We start from the raw sequence: 16,269 nt of genomic DNA on the forward strand, positions 1-16,269 counted from the left end.
AACAGGGGATCCAGCCCTTTTGCTCACTGCATCTCATCCCATGTTACTTCTGCTTTCTTGGCTGTGCTTGCTCCACCACAGCATGGCACAAGGCACACAGCTCTGCGGCTGAGGAGGGAGACAGCAACCCGTCTGCTCCTCAGCTGCACTGGGGGTGCATGGCCAGATGTCAGGAGTAGAGGAGGCTACAGGCGTGGCTTCTCTGAGAATTGTGCAGGAAGCTTCCCCCCTGTCCAGCAAAGCCAATGCCACGGGCTCCAGCAGGCCGAGCCCATCAGGGATGGCTGGAAACACCTCTGGCATAACAGATATACAGAGGAAAAAAGTTACTGGGCTGAAGCAACTGCAGCCAGAGAAGAGCAGGGTGAGAACATGTGAGAGGAACACTGCAGACACCAAGAGCAGTGAGGAAGGAGGAGCAGAAGAGTCCCCTGTGCCCCTGCAGCCCATGGAGGTCCATGGGGATGCAGAGATCCACTTGCAGCCCCTGGAGGAGCCCACACTGGAGCAGGGGGATGCCCAAAGGAGGGTGTGCCCCCCTGGGAAACCTGTACTGGAGCAGGGTCCTGGCAGGGACCTGCGGACCCATGGAGAGAGGAGCCCACACTGGAGCAGGTTTGCTGGCAGGACTTGTGACCCTGGGGGGGACACAGCCTGGAGCAGCAGTTCCTGAGGGAACTGAGGGAAGGACCCACGCTGCAGCAGTCCTGAAGAAACGCAGCACACGGGAAGGACTCATGTTGGGGAAGCTTGTGGGGAACTGCACCCCACGGGAGAGACCCCATGGTGGAGCACGGAAAGGCCTCCAACCTCTCTCCCTGAGGAGTGGCAGACCAAGGTGTGATGAACTGACCATGATCCCCATTCCCATCTCCCTGTGACACTGGCTTGGAGGAGGTAGAGCCCAGGAAGGAGGGAGGGGTGAGGGGAAGGTGGTTTTAAGGTTTGTTTTACTTCTTGTTACCCTATTCTGATTTTGATTGGTATTAAATTGAATTCACTTCCCCAAGTCAAGTCTGTCTTGCCCATGAGCGATCTCTCCCTGCCCTCATCTCAACTCATGAGCCTTTTGTTGTATCTCCTCTACCCCCTGCAGTTGAGGAGGGGAGCGACAGGGTGGCTTCCTTGGGTGTCTGGCCTCCAGGCAGGGTCGAACCACCATATCAACCTATCTGCTCCTATTTTTCACAGGAAACAGTCCCTGCACATCTGAAGAGCTGCTCCCGTCATAGATGCTCTCCAGAAACTGCCCTATTAATGAGAAGAGTGACACAAGCTTGGAGAGAGGGCATTAAAAGTAAATATTATTGCTGAGTGTGAACAGGCAACAAATATACACCCTAGACTTGCTCATGGAAAATACCAATTTGTCAAATGCTTAGGAGAAACTTGCTCATCTCATTAAAATTTCAGGAAAAAAGTTATTTAAGCATTACATGTACTCCTATAAAGACTATTACACTAAGGTTCAAAGACTTTTTGCCATATATTTGAAAGATATTTGAAATAATTCTCATTTTTGCTATAAGCCATCCACAAGTAACAAGGTTGTACCTGGTTTGTTGCCTGACATATTAAGCCGAATATGGAGACTGAACAACACCCTTTGGGCATTGGTAAATAGTAGGCCAAATTCAGTTCCCCCTCCCTGCCTCCATCCTACTGAGGCATTGGCTCCATTTACACCTGCCATAGAATGAGCAATAGTAGTAAAATAGACAACTTGCCTTGAATTTCAAGAAACAATCCCATATCTAGTCTCACGCAACAAAAACATTAAGTGCACCCTGACATGTTTAAGTTAGCACATTATCCATTCATTAGTCCAGCCCCACTCAACCACCTCATGCCTGAGCAATGCCTCTGCCTGAAAATACACATACTAGAAAATCTCTTTTTATTTTTTTAGCCAAATGCCAGCAACTCAAATCCCTTCTATTTCACGCAGGGGTGCATTTGTGGCTTCATTTTGCAAAGGAAACATTTTGAAGGGGAAATAATCAGTGTGGTGGTCCACAGGAAGTGAAAAGCACTTGAAGTCACATAAATTTTGTTCTTACATGCACAAAGACTTCAAAGAGCCAAGAACCCACACACACTCCCAAGTTACATTTAAGGCATGGTAGTACAGACTAGAAGCTGAGGAAATGACAGAGGAGAGAGAGATTTCTGTGGTTTTCAACTGCATAGTATGATTTATTTCATTTTATTTTTTGATATTCAGGGCTTGAACAATACAGTAATACACTCTTATCTTGATTTCACTGTACTTTATTTTGATTAGCAAGAAAAATAAACCTAGCAATCTGGATAATAAAGAGGCAGTTTAGCACAGTACAGAACTTGATCAGTCTCCTGAAAAACTTCAGTAGGGTCAAAAATTAGAAGTAATACAGATTTTGTTTTCTTGCTAAGCCCCTTCAGTTAAGAAGATAAGGGGGCGGGAAAATCAAAAGCATCAAAATAGTTGGCATCAAAACAGTTTCTAAACAACGGGTTTATGAGCAGTCTCAGCACTTTTTATCTTTTCAAACCTCAGTTCCTTCTAGATGGCTGCTTTTCAAAGTACGGCCCAATTCTGCTGGTTTTAGGGAAAAGAGCTCCAAGCCATTAGGTTTAGACTGTTCTGCTCACCCTTGCTCTTGAAAAAATCACCAAACCAAACAGGGAATTAAAGAGCAGAATACAAAATGTTAGTACAGAAGCTCCAGAGGTGCAAGTCCACAAGTCCAGCTGTCTGTACTCCTGCCACAGCATCACCTCCCAGTGCTTCATAACCATCCTGCCCCACTTTCCTGAGGGGTAAGTTGGTCAGCAAAGCATCGGTGAATCCAAATGGGACACTCTGTGGGAAGCCAGAGTGGCTCAATAAATCCTGCACACGTTATCTTCTCCTGCACCACGTCCAGAAGCTAATTTTGGATATGTGCTCGCCTTAGTCCTAAAGTACCTAACCAGGACAGCTGGCAAAGCTGATCTCAGCTGGCCCCCACGTGACTTCAGTCCACAACCCCTGGGATTTCTCCCCACACCAGCCAAAGTGCCTGCCGGATCCCATGGTGAGCCAAATCAAGTTCCTTGCCTGCCAGAAGAGTTTTTCCTTTTTTATTTCCCAGATAATTCCTTGGTTACACTGATAACCCTATCTTTCTTCCATCTCAAAATTTCGTTTACAAGGAGTAGAGATGAGTCACCTAGGACAACTGGTTAAATATTAATTGATTGGAGGTCAGAAAACAAACATCCTCAGTTTCTCACCTTTTCCCAAAACTCTACCGAATCTGTTAATATTTAACAATTTCTACCTTTTCTTTTGTCCTGTATGCACTATCCTTATCTTTCCCTGTTGCACATTGACCATGATGGCACATCAGCACAGCCCATTTTTAGCCAACTCACTCAACCATTTCACTGTATTTTTATGGATAGACCACCCCTTTCCACGTCAATCCCACTCCTGCAGTACAACACTTCAGCATCTAACCCACTCCTGTTGTTTCACAGCACAGAAAACTGCTTTATTTTTACTTACATTTTAAATAGTTGATGCAATCAAAACTTTAACCTTTTTAGATGCTTTCTTCTGCAAGCTGAGGTGGTACAAAGGTAGACACACCACCACAAATTTTCTTTGCACAGGTAAGAGCTATGGCATGAAAAATAATTCTGCTCCTACCACATCTGTCCCATGGCCTGGCATTAAAAGCTAGGCTGAGCCTTTACATTCCTCATCTAAATACATATGCAAACATTGACCACAAAAGTAATTGGATTCAGATAGTAATAAAAGGCATCTGGCATTTAAAGTAAAAAGAAGTGAAAGTCTAAAACACCACTGTAGCTTAATCATCAGTTGTCATACTAGCGATCATTAGACAAAAGAAATCATTTACATTCCCAAGTGATTAATCTACAAATTCTTACTGTCTTCTCTACCACAGAACATAATAAATCAGATGAATAAATAAGGAAATGTACAACAGTGGAGAATTTCAAATTATTGCAAAAAAAAGCAACTCAGCCACCACCCAAACTGACTCCAAATTTCAGTTCACACTAAAACTGGTGACAAGTTCCCTGAATGGGAGACAACAAAAACCAAGAATAAGTATTCTACCCTAATTCATCCTGTTTCTGCAAATGTATAAATGCAAACATGTACATCCATTTCAATCACCTGCATCTTGCTACTTTTGCATCACAGAAAAAATAAGATTTGCTCTCACAGGAGGCAAAGCAGCATGCAGTACTTAAGTTTCATTTCTAGTATCTCTTCCACTTCCTATTCAAGATAAAAGTTTTGCTCAGTTAGATGAAGTCAAGACTCCAGGATTAAAAGGAAAATCAAGCTTCTCCTTTAGGTTCAGGCTTTGTTTAGCTGACAGAAATCTTCTAAGACTCCTATTACAAAGAATGAGAATGGATAAAATCCTGACCAACCTTTTTCCCATCCTCCTTCTGAGCCAGCTGAGGCCAACCCTGAGTCATTCCTTGCAGAGAGATCAGCCAGCACCAGGAGTGTCAGTAGTGCCTTCCCAGCAGTTTTATTTGTGTTTGACACAGTATTGAAAGGAACACTTTAAAACATAAGCGATTTTATCCAAAACTTGTGAAGCATCACCAGGATATGTTCTTCCCGGAGCATGTCAACACCATCTTGGTTTGACTAAGAACTAAAAGCAAAGGGTTACTCACTGAAACACTACCAGATGAAAGTTATGATGTTTTTTGAAGTCACTTGATGACTATGACTTATAATTCCCTGGTCCGTAAGATCACTTTCCAAGGAGCTCTTTGGAAACATCCCAATCACAGCATAACTGCAAATGGTACCTGCAGTCCAGCAGATCCCAGGTCAGCTTCCAATTACACACAACACTCACAGAGAAGGTGCAGGATGCACAGCAGAAAACCCACCACAATAAGGACACAGCAGAGTGAAAACACAGTAGGAAGAGACAATCACTTTCCTGGCCAGCTAGTATATGAAAAAGAAAGGGATTCTTTAGCATAAGGGTTTTCCTTGGCACTATGCTTCCTGTTTTAACTTGAAACATGGCTTCCCATCCATTGCAGCTGACAAAAGAGCTTAGAAAATGTTTGCACAAACAGTAAATTTTAAATGAGGAAACTCAGACTCCCGTACTTTTACACCAAAGTCCGAGTGCTGATGAGGCATGCCTTGCCAGAGATTTCACTTTGGACAGTGAGATCAAGGGGAGGAGAATCTGCACAAGTAATTCTGTATGATGTCTCACTGAGAACAAATTTAGGCAAGCAGTAACGTTGCCTATATTAGCATTTTAATTTTTTTAAAATAGTTATATGCAAATAGGTTATAATCTTAAATTCCTGGCGTGCACCAGCACCTTCCCAAGCACCAAAAGGTTTGGGCAGCATTTAGCGAAGGGCAATACTCTCCAGCTGATGTCCAGATGTTGTGGTACAGACCTCCCATTAACGCATTGATGAGAAGAGAATCACATAAATCCCCTGCAAACTCAAAGGGCTTTTATTAGCATGACAGACTGGACACAAGATACCTTAATGACATTTCCAAGGCAAGAGAGATTAAGGATCAACACATTCCCCTTCCACACTCCCTCTCCTAAAAATAACTTAAGAATTAGCAAAGCACTGGATTTTAGCTGAACTGACATATGTGATCAATACAAACATTCTCCCAAAACAAATGTCTTCATTTATGTGAGATTACCTGTACTCATACACGAGGAAGGTGGGGTAAAAGTCTGGAATTTTAGGCTATCACTGAACAGACACATTATTTCTTCCCCTTTCTCCTTCTCACTTCACGTCTCTCCCCTCACCCAGCTCATCCCATGTTCCACACTCTTGCAGCAACACCACTTTGTAGGGCTGGTGATGAACTGGAAAGAAGATCTGATTGAGCTGAACATTTTTGGGCTGGGGAGAAGGAAAGTGTTGCAATCGTTTTCTAGATGCATCAGTTCCCCAGTTTCAATCCCCTATGCTGAATAAACATTTTTCTCAGCATAATGGGCCATGAGGAAAGAACTTACTGTTCACCACTCTCTTGGCATGAGAACACCTCGATCTTCAACACACCTGTGACCAAAAGAGTGTTGTCAAGAAAATACTATTAAAATCCATGTTACAGATGGTGTACTGAGGTGAGGATCAAGAGCCACAGACAGCCTCTGAACCTCAAGTTCTTCCACCTGCGTTACTGCTGATCTATATCTGCATTTTCTTAACACGCACACTTGGAAACCCGCCAGTAACAACAACTGAAGATAAGTGGCACCCAATATTTCTATTTTGCAAGATCATAAAGCCTTCTGAAGGGCTTTTGGCTGAAGATCACTGCACCATCTCCTTCTCACAGACCCAGTACTGTTTCAGCCTGTAGCTGCCTCTCAGTAAAGCACTATGCGGCTCAGCTCACAGCTCCAATGGGTACCAAATCCAGCAAGGTCACCAAGACCTTGGTCACTTGGTACCAGTGCAAACAGAACACAAATGTTCATGGAAAGAGCTCGAAGAGAAAGCAGTTTCCAGCGTGCTGTTTCAGCAAGGTTTCCAGCCCTTTTAAATCAAGTCTGCTACTTCTTTTGTATTCCAGTGACACCCTGTGGCACTTACCTAGACTGCAGGCTTTCCAATCTCAGTATCTGTATTTTTAACTACGGGAGTAAAGAACAGCAAGTCAGAAAACAGAGAAAGGACATTGCAACCCTGAGCTGAAGGATTGCTGGTGCACCTCATTATTCCCAGGGCATGAAATGCACCGATTTCTCCTGCACAGCAGCTACTCACTAGCAGCCTGTGCTGCTGTCCCAGTATCACACTTGCTGTTCCACTTTTCCCTCAGGTACAAATTTACCACTGCCACACTCATGTAACATGGTGAAAAGAATCTCATTTTAATGCCTGAACTTCTCAGGTCTTTTACTGCAACACTGAACTGCACTTCACAATGCAATATATCTGTCTAAGTTACACGAGTGACTTCCAGGGGATATCCTAACTAACAACAGCATCAGGGGATCATAAAGTCTCAGTTTGCACTGCATTAGAACAGACTCACCTACCTTTTCAAGACTGTCATTTCTATATGCATCAGCATATAAAAAAACCCAAAACCCCCCACAAAGTGTATTCAAACAGCAGCCTAGTATTTTTACTGTTTGCCCTTAACTTCACAAAAAAACTTCTCATAAACAGCAAGTGCACCTAATTTTCACCTTCAACTCTTTACCACATGAAGAAACATACTCATAGTGGATCTTTAACACAAGAAGCAGGCAGGAGATAATGTACATTTTGCATTTAATGAACACATCAAGGGGCAGCCTGGGCATATTGTGTCTTCTCCGAAATTATGTGCCACAATTACAGTTAATAAATATTTTGAAACATGAGAGAAGTAGACATGCAACACAGGTAAAAACACCCAGGTAAACAATCACACACATACAGACAGGAAAACCTCAAAAAAAAACTCCACAAGCATCCAAGATACCAAGACACACAAAAGGTGCTCACATCACTGCAGTGCCATCTTCAGAACTTCTCAAGTGTCTTAAGATTGCTGAAAGATAAGAAAAAAAAAGAAAAGCATCTCCCACACTGCGTTACAGTATTCCAAGGATGACCACAGCCTGAGCAGTGTCTCAGCAGCTCCCACCAAAGGCTGCCAGGAGCCCCTTAGCTCAGTCTGCAAGGTCAAGGAATCGACAAGAGCAAGCTGTCTCAAAGAGAAGGGGGCGAGCTAGAGTGAAGGGAGGAGTGTGAATCCTGATCTTCAGTCCCTTCTCCTGAGCAACAAATGCTTTCTAGCCTGTAGTTATTTAATACACAGTGTAGAAAACAGACAGGTGAACACACAAAACTCCTAAGGAAGTTCCCATCTTTTGAACAACCAAGGCCCTTGTGGATCTAGTTTAACGGTGGGAGGGAGAACTAACTAACAATCCTACTGGGCAACTTTCCACACTGTCTCCAGAACCTGTTCCATACTGTTAAACTTCAAACATCAACCTTAGCACTCTGCCATACAAATTTAAACTATACAGAAATGCTCACTGGTTTGGGCCAGAAATCTTCGCTCCGTTGGAACTGACAGAGCATTGCCTTCCACGTCAGCAAGTCATGATTTCACCCTGAACATCCATTATGGATACAAATTATTGCTTTAGAGCATGTACATCTCCTCCCGCCCATTGTCCTTGAGTAACTTATCCCTTCTTTGACCACTGCCTCAGGATGAGGGAGGCTCCCAGGCTGAGATGCACAGCACACTGCCAGAGTGGTGCTTATAACAGCTACAAGAGGCAGCAATTCCATGTCCTACTAACATTACTACTCATCATTTTGTTACTACTGCACCCTGAAAATCAGGATGTCCAGGAGATGATCTGCATCTCAGGGTTCAATATGCAATCTGCAATTGCACATCTTCTGGTTTATGCATGCAAGGGTGTCAACAAGCCAAGCATACCATGGCCAGCCCCACATGGAAAATAGAAGGAATATTCAGTCTGTCAGACCTCACTGTTTAAGCTAAATGAACCACAAAATTCCTATTTTCCCTTTTGTTAAGATGCCCTAAGAAAGGAATAGAGGCAGATCAAATTTGATTCTAAACTTCAAGGTTTTGTAACAATGAGCTTGCTGACCTGTGCTTTACTGGTCAGCTGTTGATCTCATCTTACACAATTATCCAGAGAGAACATGGTTAAAGCTGAGCTCCCACCACACTGCTTTGATAACAAGGCTTAGGGCTGGAGCAGACCTGCTTTTTCACTTGTACCTTAATACCGTTCTTGTTTTCATATAATCTAAGTAAGTCAAACACTAATTAGGAAAGGGGGGAATTATTTACACATATGACTTTCTGGAATCTGTTCTTCATTCTGCTGATAGTGTTTGGGCAGGAAATAAAGACAAGAGCGGAGTTTTTGAATGATGTGATGTTATAGAAAGTGTAGTTAACTGCAGACAGGCAGTAGATACAGAAGCATCCTCTCATCCTTTACCTCAACCACAGTCACTTGACTGAATCGGCACCCATAAGGGAAAAAAAAAATCAATAATTAGGGTGCAATAGTTTACACCCTGTTGGGCAAGCATAGTATTTCTCAATAAACCAACTGGCCTAAAACCAAATAACCTTCTGGACTTGGATAAACTTATTAATTCCTATAAAGCCTAAGATCAAACAGAAACATTCCATTTTCAAAAGTGATGCACTGCAACGCTGCTGCTGGGCCAGCGGTAAGACACAAGCATTCCAAAAGCAGCCACCAGTCAAGAGAAAGAATATTAACCGGGGATCACGCAGCATCCCATGAAGCAAGCTACATATGTACAGCTGGTATATACAGAAAAGGCAGGTATGTACACTATGTATATACAGGGCACAAATGTAACCCCTAGACACATTTCTAACAGGAACATTTCTTCGCATGAAATTTGCATCGATAGAAAACATCACATTCAACAGATGGATATCCATTGGAGAAAGATGCCAACAGTCACACTAAAAAGAAGTTAGAAGAGAAATTGCACTGGCCCTTCAGCCAAAGATTCAATCAAGTCTTAACTTATCAACAAGGCAGTAATGCTGAATAAAAGTACACAAATGTGAAGGAGAGAGAGAAAAGAGAAAAAAATCTATCCAGATTTTGATGCCTGAAGTCCTTGAGGACAAAAAAGAGTTCTCCATGTGCTTTCCCATTACATGCTTATCCTTGTCTGGAAAGATTCACCACCTACACTCCAGCAGAACACACTAGCTCCTCTGCCTTATCAATCAGATGCATCTGATTTCCAGTCTCCTACCAACATAAAGAGATTACACATTCTGTACACATTTATAATTACACTTGGATATTTTGGATGTTATAAGCAATTATTTGCCTTTCATTCTAGCCAGTTAATAATGATTTCAAGGTACACCGGCCAGCATGCAAATACTCCTCATTTAAGTGTGTGGCAAACTGATAAGCCTGGACACAGTTAACTCCTTCCCAAGTGGTATTTTTCCTCAGCACATCTTCTAATGTATCCCAAGGGTAGCTGCAGCCCAAGAGCTGCACTGCCAGCTGAAGAGCTCTGCCACAGAGGCTCTGTGAAGGTAAAAGGAGGAGGATCAGCAAGTGACTTGAGATGACCACCAAAGCTTATTCCCATGCAGCAAGATGGTGGGGAGGAGCAGTATGCGCTTGAGGAGATCAGACAAGAGTCACAGCTATTGGGTTCTGTAGAAATTGGGCCTCCAAGGTCCTCAGCCAGGGAAGAGGCCAGGCTAATCACCCAGGCAGACAGGCTTACACTCATTCTGTTCATCTGCCAACACACAAACCACACCAAGTGGTGTGGAACAGCTGGGAAAGGGAAAGGTGAAGAACTCAGTATCTGCAGTCCCCAATGCTCTCCCTATGGGTGTTGAGCATACTGTTTGGATAATGTCTAACCACAGACTCAAATCCCCTCACACACAAAACTGAGTTAGTTCAGGTCTCCAAACAACTAACAAACAACTGAAGAATACATGGAAATCAGACATCATCTTTATCCACTCTGACAGCTATCCTTTGAAGGGAAAGCTTCTTTCCTCAAAACGGAAGCATATTCTAGGTTCTGATTTCAGGAGCTACTTCCAAGTCATGAATTCAAAATGGAGAGACACATCTCTACAATACAGAATATTGGTCTACAAGGCAAAAAAAACCAACCAAGCAAGCACACAAAAAAACCAATCCCAATAACGAACAAAATAACAATAAAAAACCCCAAACCCACCAGGCAGATGTACTCACATTCTTGGTACTTCCTTCCACCCAACATGAACATTTTCAGAGCACATTTTGTTACAAGCACTAGGCATGGAGCCCATACAACAAACTCAGATGTTGCAAATTCCAGTAGAGGCCTGTACCCTCAGCAGCTGGAAGCAGCAGATCCTCCTTGTAAGGTGCAGGGACACAACTATAAAAGTATTCAAGTACCACGTGTAGAGAATTACAGGAATAAAGTTCACTGACGTGCTATTAGCTAAATTCTTTACACTATAAGTCGAAGTAGGAACATACAATGAGGAAGGGGAAAGAAGCAAGGATGTAAGAAAACACTGAGGGGTGAGATGTGACAAAATTTTGCTTTAAATGCAATAAACTCTAAACATCCATCCTTCCTCTGTACACTATGCCAGAAAGAAAAATACACTGGCATTTTTTAGACAAGTAGCTTTCCTGCCTGAAAAATGACTTCAGAAAAGAAGTTATAAAAGTATAAACAATCATTTCAAGGTAACACAAGCTTCTGTTTCCTGTCCCTGGAGGACAAGAGAAGATCCACGGAGCATCAGGACAGCATCACAAGTTTCACCCCAGTTCTTGCTCACAGATTTCTCAGCATCTCCCATGCTTCTCTGCTGAAGACGTACACCGGGTATAATATATGACAAGTTTTCCATTTCAAAATACATTGAGAGCAAAGGACACTCCTTATGCTGGACCTACTCTTTCTACCATTAACCTGGGTTTCTTTGTTGCAGGTAAACTGTAGCCTTGACTTTTCAGAGTAGAAGTCTCACTTTGTTCTTTGTGAAATGCCTTTCTAACAACAATAAATATGGGTAACAAGCAGCACAGTAAGCTCTCACTGTATACTCCTTAATGTATTCATTTGCTTCCAATTCATGACTGATAGATCTTTGTTTATTATGCCCTTGAAAACATTATGGGCAGAAATGCCACCACCTTACTGAGAAATCTCTTCCCATTATTTGCTATTCTTAGAAAAACAGCAGTATTATTGGTAGGAGAAGAATCCAGTTATTTTGGGCTAGAGGATGCTAATGAGCTGCACACAATACCCTTGACAAGGCTGTAAGATGAAGACCATCTATGTTTGACAAATGAATGGAGTGCACAAGTAACTTGCTGAATGTCTGCAGAGAAGACACCTCTCACCTATGTGATACGTCTGGGAATGCAGGTGAGCCTCAGCAGCCTCTGCTGACCTTTTTTCTCTCAGTGCTGGAGGGAGCAGGAGTTTCTACGACAGAAGACATGCTGCACATGATGACAAATGCAATTTGCATGTGACACAGCTGAACTGTTCCTAGGCCAGTCTCCAGCTGCACATCAGCACATTGCTTAATTCACAGAAACAATCCCTCCTCTCCTGGGAACTTGTACACAACCATCCAAACACCATCAGACAAAACAAAAGAGAAAGGCAAGTATCATCACATTCTTGAAGCAGGCCAAGCAGGGACCACCAACAGCTTCAACAGTTAAATATCTAGCATTAAAATTATTCTTTTAGTATTAAGATTTCCTCCAGAAATAAGTCAGGCTGCTGAATTATCTCTAAATAACAACAAGCCCATATCCAGTGAACTCAGAGTATGCTCAATACTCAGTACCATGCTTCCAAGGGACACTGCCATAACAGCTTCCTCCAAACAAGGAGGAAACGACAAGGGAAAGGGCAGTACAAAAACATAGCCAGTATTTACAGGGGACCAGTTACCAAAAGTTTGTTTCAAGTCACTACAGGTGCTGTTTTAGTTACAGGTTAATTTTAATGTACAAGACCCACCCAGAGGGAGGTCAGAGTCCTCCCTGACCTGCCAGCAGCAGCAGACAGTCACTGCCTATCTGGCAGCTTTTGTCAACCAGGCAGGATTCTCAGATAGTCACAATAACACCACGCTGACCTGAAGAACCATGAAATGAGATTGGAGAGCAAACTAATCACAAAATCCTATGAGAACAGGAGGAGGCACAGCAATGTAAAGAAGTTTCTGCTGCTCACAGAGTGCCTTTGCAGTGAGACAGTAACCTCTGTTCCTTTTGCTTCTTCATGCTGAATACCTTTTACCAGTGCAGAATTCTAGCCATAGGCAGGAAAAAGTTTCTTTCCCCTGAAAGCCTCCAGAGACAAATAAAGCATGTAAGAAAGACAGGAGATGTTTTGCCTGAGCCTGTAATGAAGGAGCAGGGACAAAGGTTTTAAACCAAAGAGGGTAGGGTCAGACTGGACATAAGGAAAGAAATTTTTTTATGATGAAGGTGGCAAGACACTGGAACAGGCTATCCAGATCATGAAGAGTCTTCAAGGTCAAGTTGGACAGGGCTTTGAGAAACCTCATAGCAGCTTTCCAGTAACCTGAAGTGAGCCTACAAGAAAGATGGAGAGGGACTTTTTACAAGGGCTCATAGCCATAACTCTGAGGTGCAATTCTCCCTGAAGAAGGGAAAGAATGAAAGATGTAATAGTCAGGACACTGGCATTTTCTTCCAAGTGAGAGCACACAATGGTAAAGATTTCCAGGTTCACTGATCACAAGTTCAACTCAATACGGCTAGAAGGAATAAGGGCATTTGCTTTTCAAGAATATACAGTGTTTACGTGACCATGTGCTTTGCCAGTCCATTTATTTAATGATTATTCCCCTTTCGAAACTTAAAAGCAAAATAAAACCCCTTGGCTTTGCTTAGGCAAGGAGAAATTGAATAGAACAATTAAGTCCACAGGGACTGTAAGTCCACCTCCAAGCTGGTAGATCAGAAGACACAAGTTTTTAGAATGAGCTCCTAAAAGATGTTGAAGCTTCTTCAACCTTTCCAGAGACATAATCTTGCATGGGAAGAATACAGGTAAGAGACCAGTCCAGAAGAGAACAGTTTCTCAAGTGGGCCTGTGGTAGATCTGCCATGTCTCAAGAGTCAACTCACTCAACAGGCCCACGCTGCTTTCTGTAGTGGACACAAGTATCACAGTCTAGTTGTTCAAGTAATAACAAGTACTTGAGGCTGAAAAAGCTGTTCACAAAAGTGATTCAGCATGCAAAACTCTTGAGCAGTCACCAGATGTCACCATGTCTCAGAAGACTGGCAGGGAAGCAGCAGGCCAAGTGACAAAAACAGAAGAGAAGGTTTCCATCACACATCCACAGCTTCAGGTTCAAAGTAAGGCCAGAAAGAGCAACTCAGTCACCAAGACAACTTAAAGTGTGCCCATTTAGTAGCTGAAGGACCTGGACTGGTCATCTCAGGCAGTGCCCTCCAACCTTTCCATCTCAGCCACATGGCTGCAGCTCTCTCTTCTTTCTCACTTCCCACCTCAAGCCCTGTACCCTTGTGACTCAAACACCCTCAAAGGAACACCATCTCTGGAAGTGATCACCAGTCTCACTTCCCAGGACTTCCTGCCACACGTCTTGTGCAACCCAGGTTTGCTCATGAGTTTGAGGCTGGGTGGAACTGAAACTCTTTGTCATCACACTCTTACAGATACACAACAACCTTGGTGCCAGATGTTGTAGCATCTTCTAAATTTTGTCTCTCATATTAAAAGTTCCTCATTTCTTTTAAGGATTTGGATTCCAGCATTTATATTTCAAGCTGTCACTAGCATGATCTGGGTTCTGCCTTACATACAAAGCAGGACAAAGCATTTGCTTCACAGGCAAAGCATGTTCTGCTTTTTTTCATGGCCTCCCTATCTTTCTGCCCCTTCTGCAGGAAACAGCAGACAGTGCCATGCACATCCAGAACTTACTTATAATATAAAATGCCCAATAAAGTGCTAAATATTTGGCCCAATAGGCTATCATAATGTCCACAAGTTCTGGTCATGTTCCAGGACCCTCATGCAGTAGACATCCACAAACAAACAGAAAGTAAATACCTTCTGTCCAGAAGGTGGTGGTGTGATGCTGCCTCTAGTAGATGACCTTAGTGATGCCTTTAGAGCAAAGCAGCTCCCACAACTGCCTGGCAGCCATGCATGAATCAGTGACACTCTGACCAGTAGTGCCTAAACCCTCAGCTGTACAAGACCACATCATTCCTTCCAGTAGCAGCGAGGGATAAACACCCTGGCTCCGTCCTCTCTGTCACAGCAGACCTCCAAGGCAGGAGCAAGTGCTGCTGCCCATGCATGCACGAACAGCAGGCCTGGCATTTTCAAAAAACCATGGGCTCACTGAGTGCCCACTGCACAGCACAGTCACACAAGGTTGCTTACCCACGCTGTTCCAGGGACAGGAACTCAGGAGGAGGCTGCTTTTGCCAAATCAACTTGTTCAGGCTGCTCCAGACATCACACCTCCTAAGGGACTTTCAGATACTAAGGACACTCTGCATTCTCCTCAAAAAGAGATAGCTAGAAGCTAGGCCACAAAACACAGTTTTTTATAAACTGCAGGCTTGACGACTTTGATTGAAATCTTCACTTCCCTTTGAACAGAATGGAAGGAACAAAGAATGAGTGTAGGAGATGAAAGAAAAAAAAAAAAAGAGTGGGAGAAAAAGAAACAAAGAAACATCTCAGCCCATCTACTCCACTACGAAAAACAAGAATAAAATCTGCTCTGTGCTGGAAACTCCCACAAGGTATCTTGATTTCAAGCAGCTGAACGCATACACAGGTAGCTATGACTCTGAGAGCAACACACGGTTTTTAAGAGACTAGAGCAAAATAGCAGATTGTCATCCATTATATATTAGAATGTAACACAGCATCTCTCATCAACCAGTGGTACAGGGCAAGCTGGTATGCTTGGAACTGTTCTGCCTCCACAGTAGATGGTTCCATTGCAGAGAACATTACCAGCACACCCCTAAGCCAGCTCACACACTGTTCAGAAGGCTGGGATTAATTATGACAGAACAAAAGAGAGTAAGGTTTAAAACGGGAGGGGTAGTGAAAAGTAGGGAGAGAAATACAAACTTCAGTAGAAACCTCAGGATACACAAACTCCATTAGGTACAGAAAAAGAAGGCATTTAAAAACAGAGGAAGAACAATCACTTACCTTTCAAAAGGGGCTGGAAAGTTGGAATTTCCTGCAGTTTTATGACATCTGGATCATTGCTGACATTCCGTGAGGATTGCGTTCCTGGGGCTACAACCACAATGTCGTCCATTTTTGCTCGTTGCTTGGCTGGCAACGGAGATGCTGGATATGGGAGGGAGAGGGAACAATCAAATCGATACGCAGATTCCATCAGAATCCAACCCTATGCGAATATTGCTCTATTTCACATTGCACAGGTGTGCTTTCTGTAGCACATTGGCGAGATCACTGAAGGGTTCTAAGCTCCTTTCTCTCTCCACACCGGGGAACAGCTGATTCCGGAACACCTGCACCACTGACGGCCCGCTCGCTCCTGCTACCCCAGCTCCGCACCCGCGCCCCGGGCGCTCCCCACCCCCGGCTCTGCTCCCCCGGCCCGGGCGATGCCCTCGCGCCTTCACAGGAAGGGCC

General features: G+C 43.5%; 1 protein-coding gene across 1 annotated transcript in view; it reads right to left on the reverse strand.

Moving 5' to 3' along the window:
• BORCS5 (BLOC-1 related complex subunit 5) overlaps window positions 1-16,263 on the reverse strand; it is a 62,919-nt gene extending 46,656 nt beyond the window's left edge. Inside the window, exons 1-2 of the mRNA XM_017730546.1 lie at window positions 16,214-16,263; window positions 15,817-15,960 (exon numbers count right to left, since the gene is read on the reverse strand). Of these exons, the coding sequence (XP_017586035.1) occupies window positions 15,817-15,928 (112 nt within the window). The 5' untranslated portion in view covers window positions 15,929-15,960; window positions 16,214-16,263. The remainder of the gene's footprint in view (window positions 1-15,816; window positions 15,961-16,213) is intronic.
• Window positions 16,264-16,269: the final 6 nt, after the last annotated feature.

This window comes from Corvus brachyrhynchos, unplaced genomic scaffold (assembly GCF_000691975.1).
Source record: "Corvus brachyrhynchos isolate BGI_N302 unplaced genomic scaffold, ASM69197v1 scaffold523, whole genome shotgun sequence".
Lineage (NCBI taxonomy): Eukaryota > Metazoa > Chordata > Aves > Passeriformes > Corvidae > Corvus > Corvus brachyrhynchos.